Below are 14,345 nucleotides of genomic sequence, written 5' to 3'. Positions count from 1 at the left end.
AGACGCCACCTATTAAACAGAACCCATACCAGCTAAGACCTGAAAATTGGAGAGGAGATACGATTTGAGTTATACAATGATGTAATGCTAAATGGCTCTTCCAATGCAAAGTGATGCCATTCGGTTTAAACCATGGCCCAGCAACCTTGCAAAGATCAATAACTCAATTGCTGGCTGGTTTAAGCAACTCTGTTGTATACATTGATGATCTGCTGGTCTGTAGTGCCACCTGGGAAAACCACCTAAATCATTTAGGGGTGCTAGTCAAAGGTTTACAAAACACTAATCTAGTGGTACACTTAGCCAAAAGCGAGTTCGCTAAGACTAAAGTAACTTACTTGGGGGCATGATGTGGGGCAAGGTCAAGTGTTGCCAAGGGCAGCAAAAGTACAAGCATTGATAGAATTGCCCATTCCCAAAATCAGGAGAAATGTATGACTTTATATAAACTTCACCCCTAATTTTAACAACCTAGCTGTGCCATTGAACAACTTATTTAAAAAAAAATGCCATGATAGTATGTTTTTGAGGAATTGAAGTGTATTCTAACAACTGAACTGGTGTTACAAGCTCCAGTCTTTAACTAACCTTACAAGATGGCTATTTACACAATTGATAGGAGTTATCTTATTTCAGAAATGTAATTTAGATATTGAGAAACCAATTGGCTATTTTTTAAAAAAAGTTTAATAAACAAAAATAGTCCAGCATAAAAAAGAATACCTCTGTTAGCCCTTCAACATCTTGAGGTCTGTGTCAGTAACAGACACAGGGGGATATTAACATACACTGACCACAGTCCACAATTTCCTAAAGTAATTTGAAGTCATGATGCAAGGTTGTTCAAATAGAAGCTACTCTTTTGGCTGTTTAACTTAAGAACCATGCAAATTACTGATAAAATAATGCAATTGCGGATGTTCTGTCGACAATTTAAACAAAGTATCACTGTAAGCTATGGAAGGCTTAGTGCTAGTAACGTGTGAAAACTTACTATATCGTGTTTTTACTTTTATTTCCTTCTATGTGACAAGGAAAATGAAATGTAAAGGAATTTCATTTTTTCCCTTCTTATGGGGAGGTTCATACTCACACAACATAGACTTATGAAGTACAAACTCAAAATGGACAATTTACTTAAAACAAAATGCAGTTGAAAGATCAGGTGACCCTTGCTTTCCTGTCTATACAGCTGGGACTATGGAACCCCTCTGCTAATCTTCATGTTTGGACAAATCATTAAAATGCAAATAGCTTTTTTGGACATATCTTTTAGAAGTCATTAAAATGCAAAAGACCTTTCCTGTAGTTAATGATCGTACCTCTCCAAATAATTAAAGGAACTGTTTTTATTGCAGACTTTCAACTTCAGAGTTGAAACCCAGAGAATGGGTGTGTAAATAATCCCTGTTCCATCACAATGTAATGTGAATGGGCGAAACTGGGATCCCATTGCTTGACAATGGCCTAGACATCAAAAATCATTTGTGAGGACAATGGAAAATGGGATACTCTGACCACATGACAAAAATTATGTTTCTAATAAAGAAATTTCAATCTTGGAGTAGAAAGAGAGAAACTTTCAGAAGAAACAAGATCCTGCCTAAGGATCATCAGTAGGCAGAGGTCAGGTTGGCCCCAAATCAGAAGCATCAAACCATGGTTTTGTTACATGGCTTCAATTGCACCTTAACTGGAGTGAAACAAGAAAAATCAGTGCTTGCCAGCAATAAACCACAGTGAATCCATCTTCCTAGACCACCAGATTATTGACTTCAGTGACCAAAAGAATAACTGGCCTGCACTGTAATGACTTCAACAAGGCACATGAGGTTGGCCTCTTTGAAAATGAGCTCCCTGATTGAGGTCTTAATTGCTTGCTCAATCAGGGATTTATTTTGTTTATTACAAATACTTCATTACAAAAACAATTACAAATATTCAGAGTACAACTATGAAAGATACATTACCAGTGACTAATGCCATCCATTTATCAATAACCTACAATTACTACCTTCTATTTAACATAAGAACATAAGAAATAGGAGCAGGAGTAGGCCATCCAGCCCTTCGAGCCTGCCCCGCCATTCAATAGTTTTCCAGGACATTGCCCTCTAAATACACCTCATAATTTACAAAGCATAATTTATAAATATACAAACATTAGCACAACAGAACAAACTAACTCCATATTCCATAAATTAACATTGAAGCATATCCGTTGCCCACTCAGGGTATTCATACTCCAAATGGCTCACCTCATGTACCTTGTTGAAGTCATTACATGCACCATTTTGAAGACTTCTTAGAGAAAAGCAAGTGTGACAGATAACTTCTAAGGTCTAAATACTATTTTAAATCACAATTTTTTCTTGAATGTGTGTGTATCTTTGTGTGAGTGGTTGTAGTTGCGCATGTATTCAGGTATTGAACAATAAACATTGAAGTTTTCAAATTTACGAGAAAATCTGCCATTTGTTTGTACCTGGCAGTGCAGTGCTTAGGGGCTTAAAACAGATTTCTTGGTATAAACATGCTGTCTTCAGGCAATCATGAGGTGAAAAAAGGGGACCTCATCCCCTTAATTTTTCTTCTGTCATACCTCAAGAGAGACATACTGGGCTTGGAGTGGGTAGATTACAGATTTACCAGAATCATAAAATGTTTAAAAGATTAAATAATGTAGACAGGTCACAGACACATGGTTTATACTTCCTTGAGATTGAACAGTTGAGGGGAAATTTGATTGAGGTGCTTAAAATGATGAAACAATTTACTTGGGTTGATGCAGGGGAACTATTTTGACTGGTGGGGTAATTCAGAACAAGGGGCATAATCTTAAAATTAAGTATATTACGACTGAAACCAGGAACCATTTTAACACAAGATATTGGAACATCTGAAACTGTTCTTTTCCCCCCAAATGACAGCAGAATTTGAAATGTTGAACATTGAGATTTGACTTTTATTAGGTCATGAGTGTAAGGATTTTGTACCAAAGGTGAATAAATGGAGCTGAGGTACAGTTTAGCCATGATCTAAGCATTAAATTTTGGACTTCTGATACTTGGGTTAGGTTGCAGACTGCGTTCTCTCAGGGCTTTCAGAATCTGGTGAGAACCATTATTTCTGTCAGTGAAGGGGATAGTAATTTAATATCTGTTTACCATCAAGCATATCACAGAAACCTGAAAGCATCTAATCTAATAGTGTACGTTTTCCTTTAGATATCTCACACCTATATATTAACCTATTCATTTTAAAAATCCAAACAATTTTGTTTGAACTGACACACGTTGAATATACATACAATAGCAAATGAAATGGCTCCTTGACACCATTTAAAAATCTTGTGGTGACAGACAAAAACGTCAAAGATGTTTATCTCCCTGTGATAGAAAGTTGATCATCTGTACATAGTTTTACATGAACCCTCAAATGAGTTGTGCACAAAGCCCCACGGGCATTGAAACAGAAGGGAATAAAAAAACACCAGAGTATTGCACCTTAAAGTCAGAGGTCAGTGAAGATTTTGGCAAATCTCAGCAGACATTCCGTCAGATTAAACAAGGAGAGATTGCCCTTCAACCTCAACTGTTAAGACCCTTAAATCTGATGGTGACCTAGCTGAACATACTACTGTTTCATATGTGATGTTAGCTTCACTAATTGTTGTCTCATGGTGTACTAGGGCCAGACAGGTTGCTTGCAGATTGAGATAAAAAAAATTGAATTGTTGGTAGCACACTACGTGGAGTCTAAAAATACATACAATGCATAAAAGATACTGTAATTCAAATTAGGAGAGTAAAAAGAGACTTTTCAAATTTTACTATTGCCGATAGTGTACTGAACAAATTATGAGCTACCAAATGCTGCAATACATAAAAAATTCTAACTATGGTTGGCAATTGAATCTTCATTATGTCAAACCATCTGGAGATTATTTAAAAGCAGCTACTAAAGATCTTAAAGTTTCATTTAAGAAACTGCTGGTGTCCAGGTCTTAAGGGTACTTAGTGAGTGCATGAAAGGTTCCAACAGCATATGCCATTGGCGCTGTTGCAATTGCATTATGGAACACTTTTTTTGTAAACAGTGGAAGAACTAATTTGAAACAAACAAAAAGTGGCAGCATCTAGGAGATAGTAGTAAGTAAACTAGTAATCTTACATTGCGCTGGGTTCAATATGCCTACTACGTCAGAGAAAAAGCAGGAATTCCAAGAAATAGCAAGATAACATGATAATTCTTCAATTCAATAATGATGACCACCCTAAATCAGTTTAGAATTACAATACGCAACAAATTAAATTTAAATCTATCATGTCCTTAACTTTTCTCCACTGTTCAAATAAACTTGCACAAGTTTACTGCAGTATTTGTGTACAGCTATAATGGAGGAATTTTACCAAGCTCTTGGAGGCAGGGGGTGTGGTGGGGGGGTAACATCAGATAAGATATGGTTTTGGCCAGGCATGCTGATGTGGTCCTGCCTCTTCCTGTCTTTATAGAACTCAGCATCAGTGTGCTGATGGCAGCCTGCACTGCACCAGCGGAAAGCCAGTTGAGGCTGCTAATGAATGAATTAGCAGGCATTTTCCAGGGACAATGGAATTTTGCTCATGATACATGTGCCTTCAACACATCAATTCTCAGGAGGCAAGTGCACAGTAGGAGGTTGGTACACCATGAAAATAACATGGCAATTGCATGTTAAAGGCACAAATTCGCAAGCTTGAGTGAGGTCATCTGCAGGCACATAGAGGCTTCAGATGAATTCACATCCAACAACCTAGTCTAAAAACTTTGTTCATATATTGACAAACTATGGCAAATTCCACCACAGCAACTGAGACTATTCATAATGCTCTAAAACAACCCACACCATTTTAAAAAAATGTTAATTCTCCTTATTTCCCAATGTTAATAGATGCCTTGAAATGTTCCCAAACACAGATCTGGATTTGAATCCGCACATTTGCCAAAAACTAATCCGTTCTTCATTGGGCCATACCCATTCTATATACCAAGTTTTGTTGAAATCTATCCACTGGTTTTTGAGATATACTGTTTACAGACAAACAGATTAATAAACAGAAAGACACCTCCACCCATCTTCTACGGTGAAGGTGATTAAAGAGATAGAAGATACAAGGAAGAAAGTTTTGCTGCAGCTATACAAAGCCCTGATTAAAAACCACTGTGTAAAATTCAGGGCACCATACTTAGAAAGAATATGGTGGCCTTGGGAGCAGTGCAGTGCAGATTCCCCAGCATATTACTAGGGTTCCCAACGTTAAATTATGAGAAGGATTGCATACACTAGGCTTGCATTGAAGGTAAGGGATGATTTGACTGAGGTTTTTAGGATTTTGAAAGGGACTGCTAGGGTAGTTTGAGAGACTTTTTAAAAGCTGGGTGAGGAAGTAACATTAAAACCAGAGCCCAGCTATTTAGTAGAGAAATTAGGAAACATTTCTTCATACAAAAGGTGGTAGAAGAGTGGAACTCTCTCCCACAAAATGCAGTGCATGCCAGTTTAATGAATAATTTTAAAACCTGAGATTAATAATTATTGTGAGTAAACGGTAGTAAGGGAACCCAAGTGGGTACAAGGAAGTGGATACAGATTAGCCTTGACTTCACAAACGGGTTTGTCAAGGAGTCAGAGTCAAAGAGGTTTACAGCATGGAAATAGGCCCTTCGGCCCTACTTATCCATGCCGCCCTTTTTTTTTAAACCCCTAAACTAATCTCAATTGCCCGCATTTGGCCCATATCCCTCTATACCCATTGTACCCATGTAACTATCTAAAAGCTTTTTAAAAGCTAAAATTGTATCTGCCTCTACTACTACCTCTGGCAGCTTATTCCAGACACTCACCACCCTCTGTGTGAAAAAATTGCCCCTCTGGACACTTTTCTATCTCTTCTCTCTCACCTATGCCCTCTAGTTTTAGACTCCCCTACCTTTGGGAAAAGATGTAGACTACCTTGTCTATGCCCTTCATTATTTTATTTACTTATATAAGGTCACCCCTCAATCTCCTAGGCTCCAGAGAGAAAACTCCCAGTCTATTCAGCCTCTCCTTATAACTCAATCCATCAAGTCTCATTAGCATTCTAATAAATCTTTTCTGCATTCTTTCTAGTTTAATAATATCCTTTCTATAATAGGGTGACCAGAATTGCGCACAGTATTCCAGGTGTGGCCTTACCAATGTCTTGTACAAGTTTAACAATATGTCCCAACTCCTGTATTCAGTGTTCTGACCGATGAAACCAAGTATGCTGAATGCCTTCTTCACCACTCTGTCCACCTGTAACTCCACTTTCAAGGAGCTATGAACATTTACCCCTATATCTCTTTGTTCTGTTCTGTTCCCCAGCTTGTACTTTCCAAAGCTGAGAAAGCATATCTTTAGTCCTGTTGGCTTGCAAACACCAAAGTCTTAGAGTCCACAACCTCAAGTGAATACAAAATAACTGGAATACTAAATCTTTGACAGAATACTTGGGCAGTCATAATTTAAAGAATATAAGTAATGACAAACAATGTGACATGAGGCATAAATACATGTTTAATGGATAACCCATAGATATATAAGGGTGATATTGTTCAAGAAAATATGTTATCCTCAAGTTGCTCTACCCATGGGCTAAAATACCAAAATGCTGGCACTGGTATATGTCTTGTAACATTAGCAGGATGTAACAAGATGATAGAATGTTAACATAGCTGCAGAATGTGTTCCACAACAGAAACAACTATGTGCATTTATACAGCACATTTAACACAGAAAATATCCCAAGGCATTATATAGACGCACACCCAGACTAAAATTGACTCAAAGCTAAAGAAAGATATATTAGGAAAGGCAACCACAGCTTTGTAAGAAATGTATTTCCTGAAGGGCATTAATCAAAAAGGGGAATGAGTTTAGACAGGGAATTCCAGATGGTGGGATTGGTCAGCTGAGGGCACAACCACTGATGATGGGATGATGGATAGGATTGACAAGATCCTGGTCAGGGGAATGATGAGTTTCTGGTTGGGGGTGGGCTCAAAAGGGCTACAGTTATAGGGAGAATAAATATATAGAACAAAATGAATTGTTTTGAATTATTCATTGTATTGAATAAATATAAAGTATTTCTACTAATAACCAAAGGCAATTTTTTTTTGTTATTTGGAAATATTGATAATGGTTGCAATTCTCTTGATTTGGGACTAAGTGCCCACGCGGGAAAACAGAAGTGTTTCACGCTCGCATTGGCAGTATGTCAGCTGGGATTCGCCTGCCTGAAGTTGATAATGAGCTTATCTCAGGGATGCACTGGCCAACCCTGATCTCCATGCTCAGAGACAACCCCACTCCATCCAAGAAATAAACTGGTGTTCCCCATGCTGACCAATGGTGCACCACCAACCCCTCACCAAAGAGGGGCATCCTCCCCACAACCCACAAATAACGGTAGCCCCCCACACCGTGCAAGCATGAGGGTGATCCAACCGTACCCACCCCCTTTCCTGACACAACAGGATTTTTATATAATTGAAATAGGAATTTGTGTGCATTTGTCAGTATTTCAAAAAACATTTTGGTAATCAGCTAATTAGTTGTAGGGAAATTTAATGACAGGCTAAGCTGTATCTTCATTACCAGCTGGCCACACTAGGTTTGAATACAAAGTAAAGAATGAACCTTTTGCTATATAAGCTTTGATATTTAAAATTAGGAAAATAATGCAGTGTAATCTACATACCTGCTAACAACTGGAGTCAGGCTAACAATTAACGTGTAAAGCATAAAGTAAAGCTTTTATAGAATGTTCGTGCGAACGTTCAGACATGGCACACAAAGGGGTTTATAATAAACTCTGATTTAAGCACTTTAAATCACAATCTAAACCTTTCACTACATATATAAAATTTGCATCTTACTCAAATGAGGAGCTTGAATGAGAGAAGGGCCGTGATTCTCCATTAAAAAAACCAAGCACTGCCATCAGCTGGCAAATTGGAGTGTTTCCCACTGGTGCTGGCAGCGCATGAAGGTGCTATTCGACCACCTTTTGTGGGGAAAGAAATGCCCACTTTGAAACATGCCAGCTAGCCCAGCTTTACACAAATCGGGGCGCCACCTTTAATGGGTGCTCCAATTTCAGATTTAACTGACAGGCCCCCTTCAAACAAAACGGTGACACCCTGCTAACAAGGGTAACACCCCTATCCCCCATCACCGAGGAACTACCTCCCTCTCCCACCTCCACTGTGTAGGCATAAGGGTATGCCATTCCCTCCCCACCTTTCCCAGTTAGCGATCTGGCCTGACCACCCCAACCATCCTGTACATGACACCCTGGCAGATGATACCTTGGCAGGTGACACCCTGGTGGTGGAATTATCAGTTGGAGGGCTTCAAAGGGGTCTGCTCACACCTGGGGTTTCTGAGCGAGAACAAAGGCAATCCCTTTTGTAGACTGGTATGCTGCTGTGATTTATAAGGCTTCATGTTCAGGGGGCGTTGATATTAAAGTGACCAGGCCATTTCAAAGATTTCACATTATACAAACAAGACTGAAATATTGAAAGCTGCCTGAGATCACTATGGTGATCTCCACTTTTCCTAGGGTTCAAAGGGCCAGTCCAGCCACAAGACCCTCATCTCAGGGAAGAGTCCCAACATCAACCCCTTTCCCTCAGCTGACGTCCACCCAATCCCTAGATCCATTGGGGGACCCTCTGCAGCCTGACAGCAGTAGAAACATATAACTTAGCCTCTTGCTCTCCTCAGAATCTGAGGCGCCAGGTTCACTCTTGTTGGGTCCTGTACTATTTGGATCCTGCTGGATTCCCCGTGGTGGTGGTGGTGGGGAAGGTTGGGTGTGTGTGTGGGAGAGAGAGAGAGAAGAAAGAGAGAGAGAGAGGAGAAGATGGTGGTGGTGTTGTTGGGAGCATAACAGGAGGCTGGAGCAGGAGGCCTCAAACTATTAATTGTATTCAAATGACATTTAAAGAGTACTCGTCAGGGTCCCGCCTGATCGGCCAATGTAGCAATCAGGAAGACTCACAACAGGTTTAACGCTTGGTGAGAATCCTGTTTTGATCCTCACACACAATTCAATTCAGCTAGCAGCAGCGGAGAATTGCCCTCAGGTAATCTGAGAACTTCCTGCTCTGGCCTGAGACATGCTTCACGAAGGTACAAGTTGTTCCTCTCTGAACAAACAGCAGCAAACAGGATCAGTATATACTACATACCAGAGCACATTAACCGATTAGGTAAACACCTAAACCTTGCAGCCTTGGCAATATTCACAGCAAGTATAAGTGCAAAATAAGAATTGCATTGATTGACAAGCACCTTATGAAAATTATTGCAAAATCCTTTGAGGACAACTATAATAATATTGGAATTTTCATTAATATTCTTGATAGAACTTATGCCTAATCAGTCAAAGCACATTTCAGCTTCATTTAGCCTTGGTTAATACTTTGGTTGAGCTGGTCATAGGCCTGCTGAGGTAATTTTAAGTTTGGATGCTTAGTGACACAATATTGCGTTGAAACAAATTAGCCTCTATATTATATCATCCATTTTTTAAATTTAGAAAATGCACATTATTTTGCTTTGGACTAAATTACATGATCAGTTTTGTACATGAAAGTTTCCATTGTAATTGTCACAATGAGCAGACTGCTGCAAGAGTTGACAGCTGGAGGTGAGGAGGGGCAAGCATAATGGTGAGATCCTAAACCAATGGTCAGCTAAGTAATAAAATTAATGAGATGACTGGGTTGTTTCATAATGTTGTTAATAGTATAGTGCATTTCATCATTCTTAACTAGTCTCAAGGTGTTCTGGAACCATGTATATTTTAATATTTTGTGGAAATTTTCATGCTTTACCTAAGCTACAAACGTCCATACTTCGTAATATTGGAATTCAAATTTAAGTTATTTCCTGTATAACATGGAGGCAATTTTCCACCAGGATTCTAATGCCTGCCATTTGATAACCATAGGCAAAATCGGGCAACACTTTGAGCTAAATATAAAGTTAATATTACAAATCTCATCTCTATGATTCTGTTCTACTTGAATATAAATTTCTGATGCAGAAAATACTGAAATGCTCTTCCTCAAATGTTGTCACAAGATCTTTACAATGCACTTGAACAGATAGACAAACAGAGTCTTGATTTAACATCTCAGCCAAAAGGCAGCAGCTACAACAATGCAGCACTTCCTCAGCATTGCACTAAAGTGCCAGCTTATAGTATGTATTTTAAAATTTGGAGTTCAACTTGCAACTGATAACCCCAGAATTAGAATGAGTGCCATCAATTAAATATATCCGTAATGAAGTATTTAAAGGCAAGTTTTAAACGTGAAGTTATCTTAAAATTGATGCAGTAAGATGCATGTTAATTTCTCGGCTAATCATCCAACTTTTCAAAGAGCAGAGAAGTACCATTTGCTTCTTACACCTCTGATTCAAAATTGTTACTCTCAAATTTTAGTCTAGGATATCTGAGTGAGTATCCCTGTCCAAAAACAACTTGAAAAAAGCCAAGAACTGTTATATTAGCTGACAAAGGGAATACTGTTGCTGGGAAAGGGTAATGACAAGCTTCAGTGGGATTAAAATTCCCCAAGGATTCTCCCAATTATTTGCATCATCTTTGCAGAATATGATTGGGAGAACCCTCATGGAAATTCACAGTTACTTTTGTCCATTCAGCTGCCGATTGGTCCAATTTCTTTAAAGTGAAATACATTTAACTGAATTGCCATATAATCAATACATTATCGTTCCAACAACTTACTGCTATCATATACTTAGCTACATTTTTATGTTCCATTATAGTGACACTGTGAATAACGTTGGATTATGTGTGACAATATCTATTAATGATGTGTTCTGGATCATAAAGAATCTTAAAGTGGGAAAATTCCACAGGCAATCTAGTTACTTAGAAGCCCATTGAAGCCCTATGGTGCAGAAGGGGGCCATTTGGTACATCGAGTCTGCATCGACTAAAATCCCACCCAGGCCCTATCCCCATAACCCCACTTTTCCACACTGCTATTGCTCCTGACACTAAAGGGCAATTTACTATGGCCAATCAGCCTAACCCACACATCTTTTGACTGTGGGAGGAAACCGGAGCACCTGGAGGAAACCCATGCAGACACGTGCAAACTCCACAGAGTCACCCGAGGCCAGATTTGAACCCGGGTGCCTGGCACTGTGAGGCAGCAGTACTAACCACTATCCACCATGCCACTTGGCTACCTTTACTCAGGAGTTTAAGATCGTAAAATAATGAGATGCAATCGAAGCATCAGTGTATCTGCTGAAAATCTCCTTTCTAGCGTTTAAAATAACACCGCATTGCAGCTGAATATACTTCCTCTTGAAGAAAACAATCTGCCCACACTTTCTGAAAAGAATAACTCAGTACCTGCAGAGACCCGAGGGCAGTCTGGTAGCATAAATTCTACTGGTGTGTCCAAAGGTTCAGAGCTTGATACCCAGTTCCGGCAATGCTGGAACACAAAATTAAGATGAATTTTTAGACTACAAACACAATCCCAACAACAAGTTTAAACATTTCTTTTCATCTAAATTTCAGTCTAGTTTTTGGGCAGATTTAGTAACTCTGTACTTAGGTAGACAAAGTCAATCATCTAATAAACAACAATCGAAACAACTTAACAATTCCATGGACATAAAAAATGATGATTGCGTCAACTTTCTTTGATAGGAGTCAATTTAAAAATGCCTGCAATCATCAACTGCTCCTGACCTTTTTTTAAATGATGTAAATATTGAAAATCAAAAATAAACAGAAAGAAATTGAATAAAGTGGCTCCAGACAAGAAGCAAATAAATTAATGAATGGAAAATAATACAACATATGATCTGGATTTGATCCAGAGCAAGGTTCTGAATATTGTGCAGGGCAGGCTGTATGATTTAAAGTAAGCCAAACCAATTCAGATATCTCATACACTGACATTAAAAGCTCTGCTGAAAGGAACTGCTTTTCTAAACTTAACTATTGAATTATTGAACATAGCATTTCAAATTGCACAGCATCTATTTTAACCTATGGTTACTGAACCCAGCAAGTTCAGCAATAATTGAATATATTTATTCATCTATGTTACTAATGATCATCCCAGTTTGACAACGCAATGCATTCACATAAACACACACAAAAGTGAATAATTTGAAATCCTCCAGTCCCTCGATTGTTGGAGGATCCTGCAGAAGTTCTGACATGGGTCATATGTGGTAATTGCCCAGGAAGTTTCAACTTCTGATGGGCAATTGCCTGTTACCTGCTTTCCTGTACAAATATCTCCAATGAGCTAGGGTTGGAGACGTGCTGGATTCATGTGACTTGGCTTCTTAATTATCCAGGAAATGTTATTTTGATACCTGGCTCTATTACTGGGTATCTCCACCTGACTATTCTCACCCACCACCCCTATTACTCCATTGGTGAGACATGATTAACCCCAGTCTAATTAACCCTTTGACTGGATCTGATAACCCAAGCCAATAACCTCATACTACCTCACAATCTACATTTGACCAGACCCAATTACTGCCCCTCCTTGACCACATCCAACTACACATTCATAAGAACGTAAGAACATAAGAAATAGGAGCAGGAGTAGGCCATCTAGCCCTTCGAGCCTGCCCCGCCATTCAATAAGATCATGGCTGATCTGTCGCTGCTCAGTTCCACTTTCCCGCCCTCTCCCCATAACCCTTAATCCCCTCTCTTATCAAAAACCCATCAACCCGCGTCTTAAAAATATTTAGCGAGGCAGCCTCCACCACTTCAACGGGCAGAGAATTCCAGAGATTCACCACCCTTTGAGTGAAGAAGTTCCTCCTCAACTCCGTTCTAAACCGCCCCCCTTTTATCTTGAGGCTGTGCCCCCTAGTCCTACTGTCTTTTTTGAGTGGGAAGAGTCTTTCCACCTCTATCCTATCCATCCCATTCATCATCTTATACGTCTCAATGAGATCTCCCCTCATTCTTCTAAACTCTAACGAGTACAAGCCCAGTTTATTCAGCCTCTCCTCATAGCTCAACCCCCTCAACTCCGGTATCAGCCTAGTAAACCTCCTCTGCACTCCCTCCAAGGCCAAAAACCTACCTCCCAACTCATCTACCCACTCACTCATTCGTCCACTCTTCCATTCACTCATTCATTCATTAACACACACCCATTCATTAAAACCTTTAAGTACCAGAACATGACAGCCATTGCTGTAAAGAGAGGATGCATTATTTTGTTTCCCTTATTCTACATTGCTTGCCGGAGTTTGAAGGGGTTTCTCATAGAAACCCTACAGTGCAGGAAGGGGCCATTTGGCCCATCGAGTCTGCATTGACCACAATCCCATCCATTCCCTACCCCATATCCCTACATATTTATCCGCTAATGCCTCTAAGCTACACATCTCAGAACATTAAGAGGCGATTTTAGCATGGCTAATCAACCTAACCCGCACATCTTTGGACTGTGTGAGGAAACTGGAGCACCGGAGGAAACCCACGCAGACATGAGGAGAATATGCAAACTCCACACAGACAGTGACCCAAGCCGGGAATCAAACCCAGGTCCCTGGAGCTGTGAAGCAGCAGTGCTAACTACTGTGCTACAGTGCCGCCCTGTTATTATAACAACTGTGCTACTTCAACCGAGATCAAAAGATCACAAAAAAAGTAAACGACCACCCCAATGATGGGCAGTTGCAGTGCATCAGCGGTGCAGTTGTCATGGAGATAGTCAAGATGGTAGGGGGCCCCTTCAAGGCTAGTGAGGTGTGCAAAAAAGAGGGCCCCCAAGTAATGGAAGTTGCCAGGATTCACTGGGCAGTTTCCCCTGCTTGGTATGGGCAAATTGTCCAGTGAGATGGGACGTTATCCTTAATTGGCTAGTTAAGTGACTCAAATGAGCTCCCAGCTGACAGCCAATCTGCCGTCTTTCCTGCCACTGGCAATAGGGAAATTAGGGATGGACAACAAATGCTGGCCTATCAACGACACCCACATCCCATGAAATAGTATGGCAGCAGGAAGATATCAAGGACCCATCCCCAAGCCCTAAGTCAGGCATATGTAGCATGAAGACACTTATTGCATTGTTGAAAAGTGTGAACAAAGATTCGTACTATACCCCATATGAACACAAGGTATGAAAATTATTAATGAATGGGACAAGTGGTACTTTAAAGTGGGAAGAATATTTTGAATCTGTACATCAGGACAGATGTTCAAAGTAAAACCTTTCCACTTTCTGGTACCCAC

At 39.8% G+C, this 14,345-nt stretch overlaps 1 protein-coding gene across 5 annotated transcripts in view; it reads right to left on the bottom strand.

The window, feature by feature from the left end:
- The window catches only part of arb2a (ARB2 cotranscriptional regulator A), a 529,674-nt gene that overhangs the window by 145,286 nt on the left and 370,043 nt on the right, over positions 1-14,345 (bottom strand). For 4 of the 5 annotated variants that reach the window (XM_080189122.1, XM_080189121.1, XM_080189123.1 and 1 more), the window contains exon 10: positions 11,475-11,559. The exons of the other annotated variant lie outside the window; for it this stretch is intronic. In XM_080189122.1, the coding sequence (XP_080045248.1) occupies positions 11,475-11,559 (85 nt within the window). The remainder of the gene's footprint in view (positions 1-11,474; positions 11,560-14,345) is intronic. 5 annotated transcript variants of the gene reach the window in all.

Source organism: Carcharhinus amblyrhynchos, chromosome 5 (genome assembly GCF_965287045.1).
Source record: "Carcharhinus amblyrhynchos chromosome 5, sCarAmb.v2.hapA, whole genome shotgun sequence".
Classification (NCBI taxonomy): Eukaryota; Metazoa; Chordata; class Chondrichthyes; order Carcharhiniformes; family Carcharhinidae; genus Carcharhinus; species Carcharhinus amblyrhynchos.
This window is presented reverse-complemented; position numbering and strand designations above follow the sequence as displayed.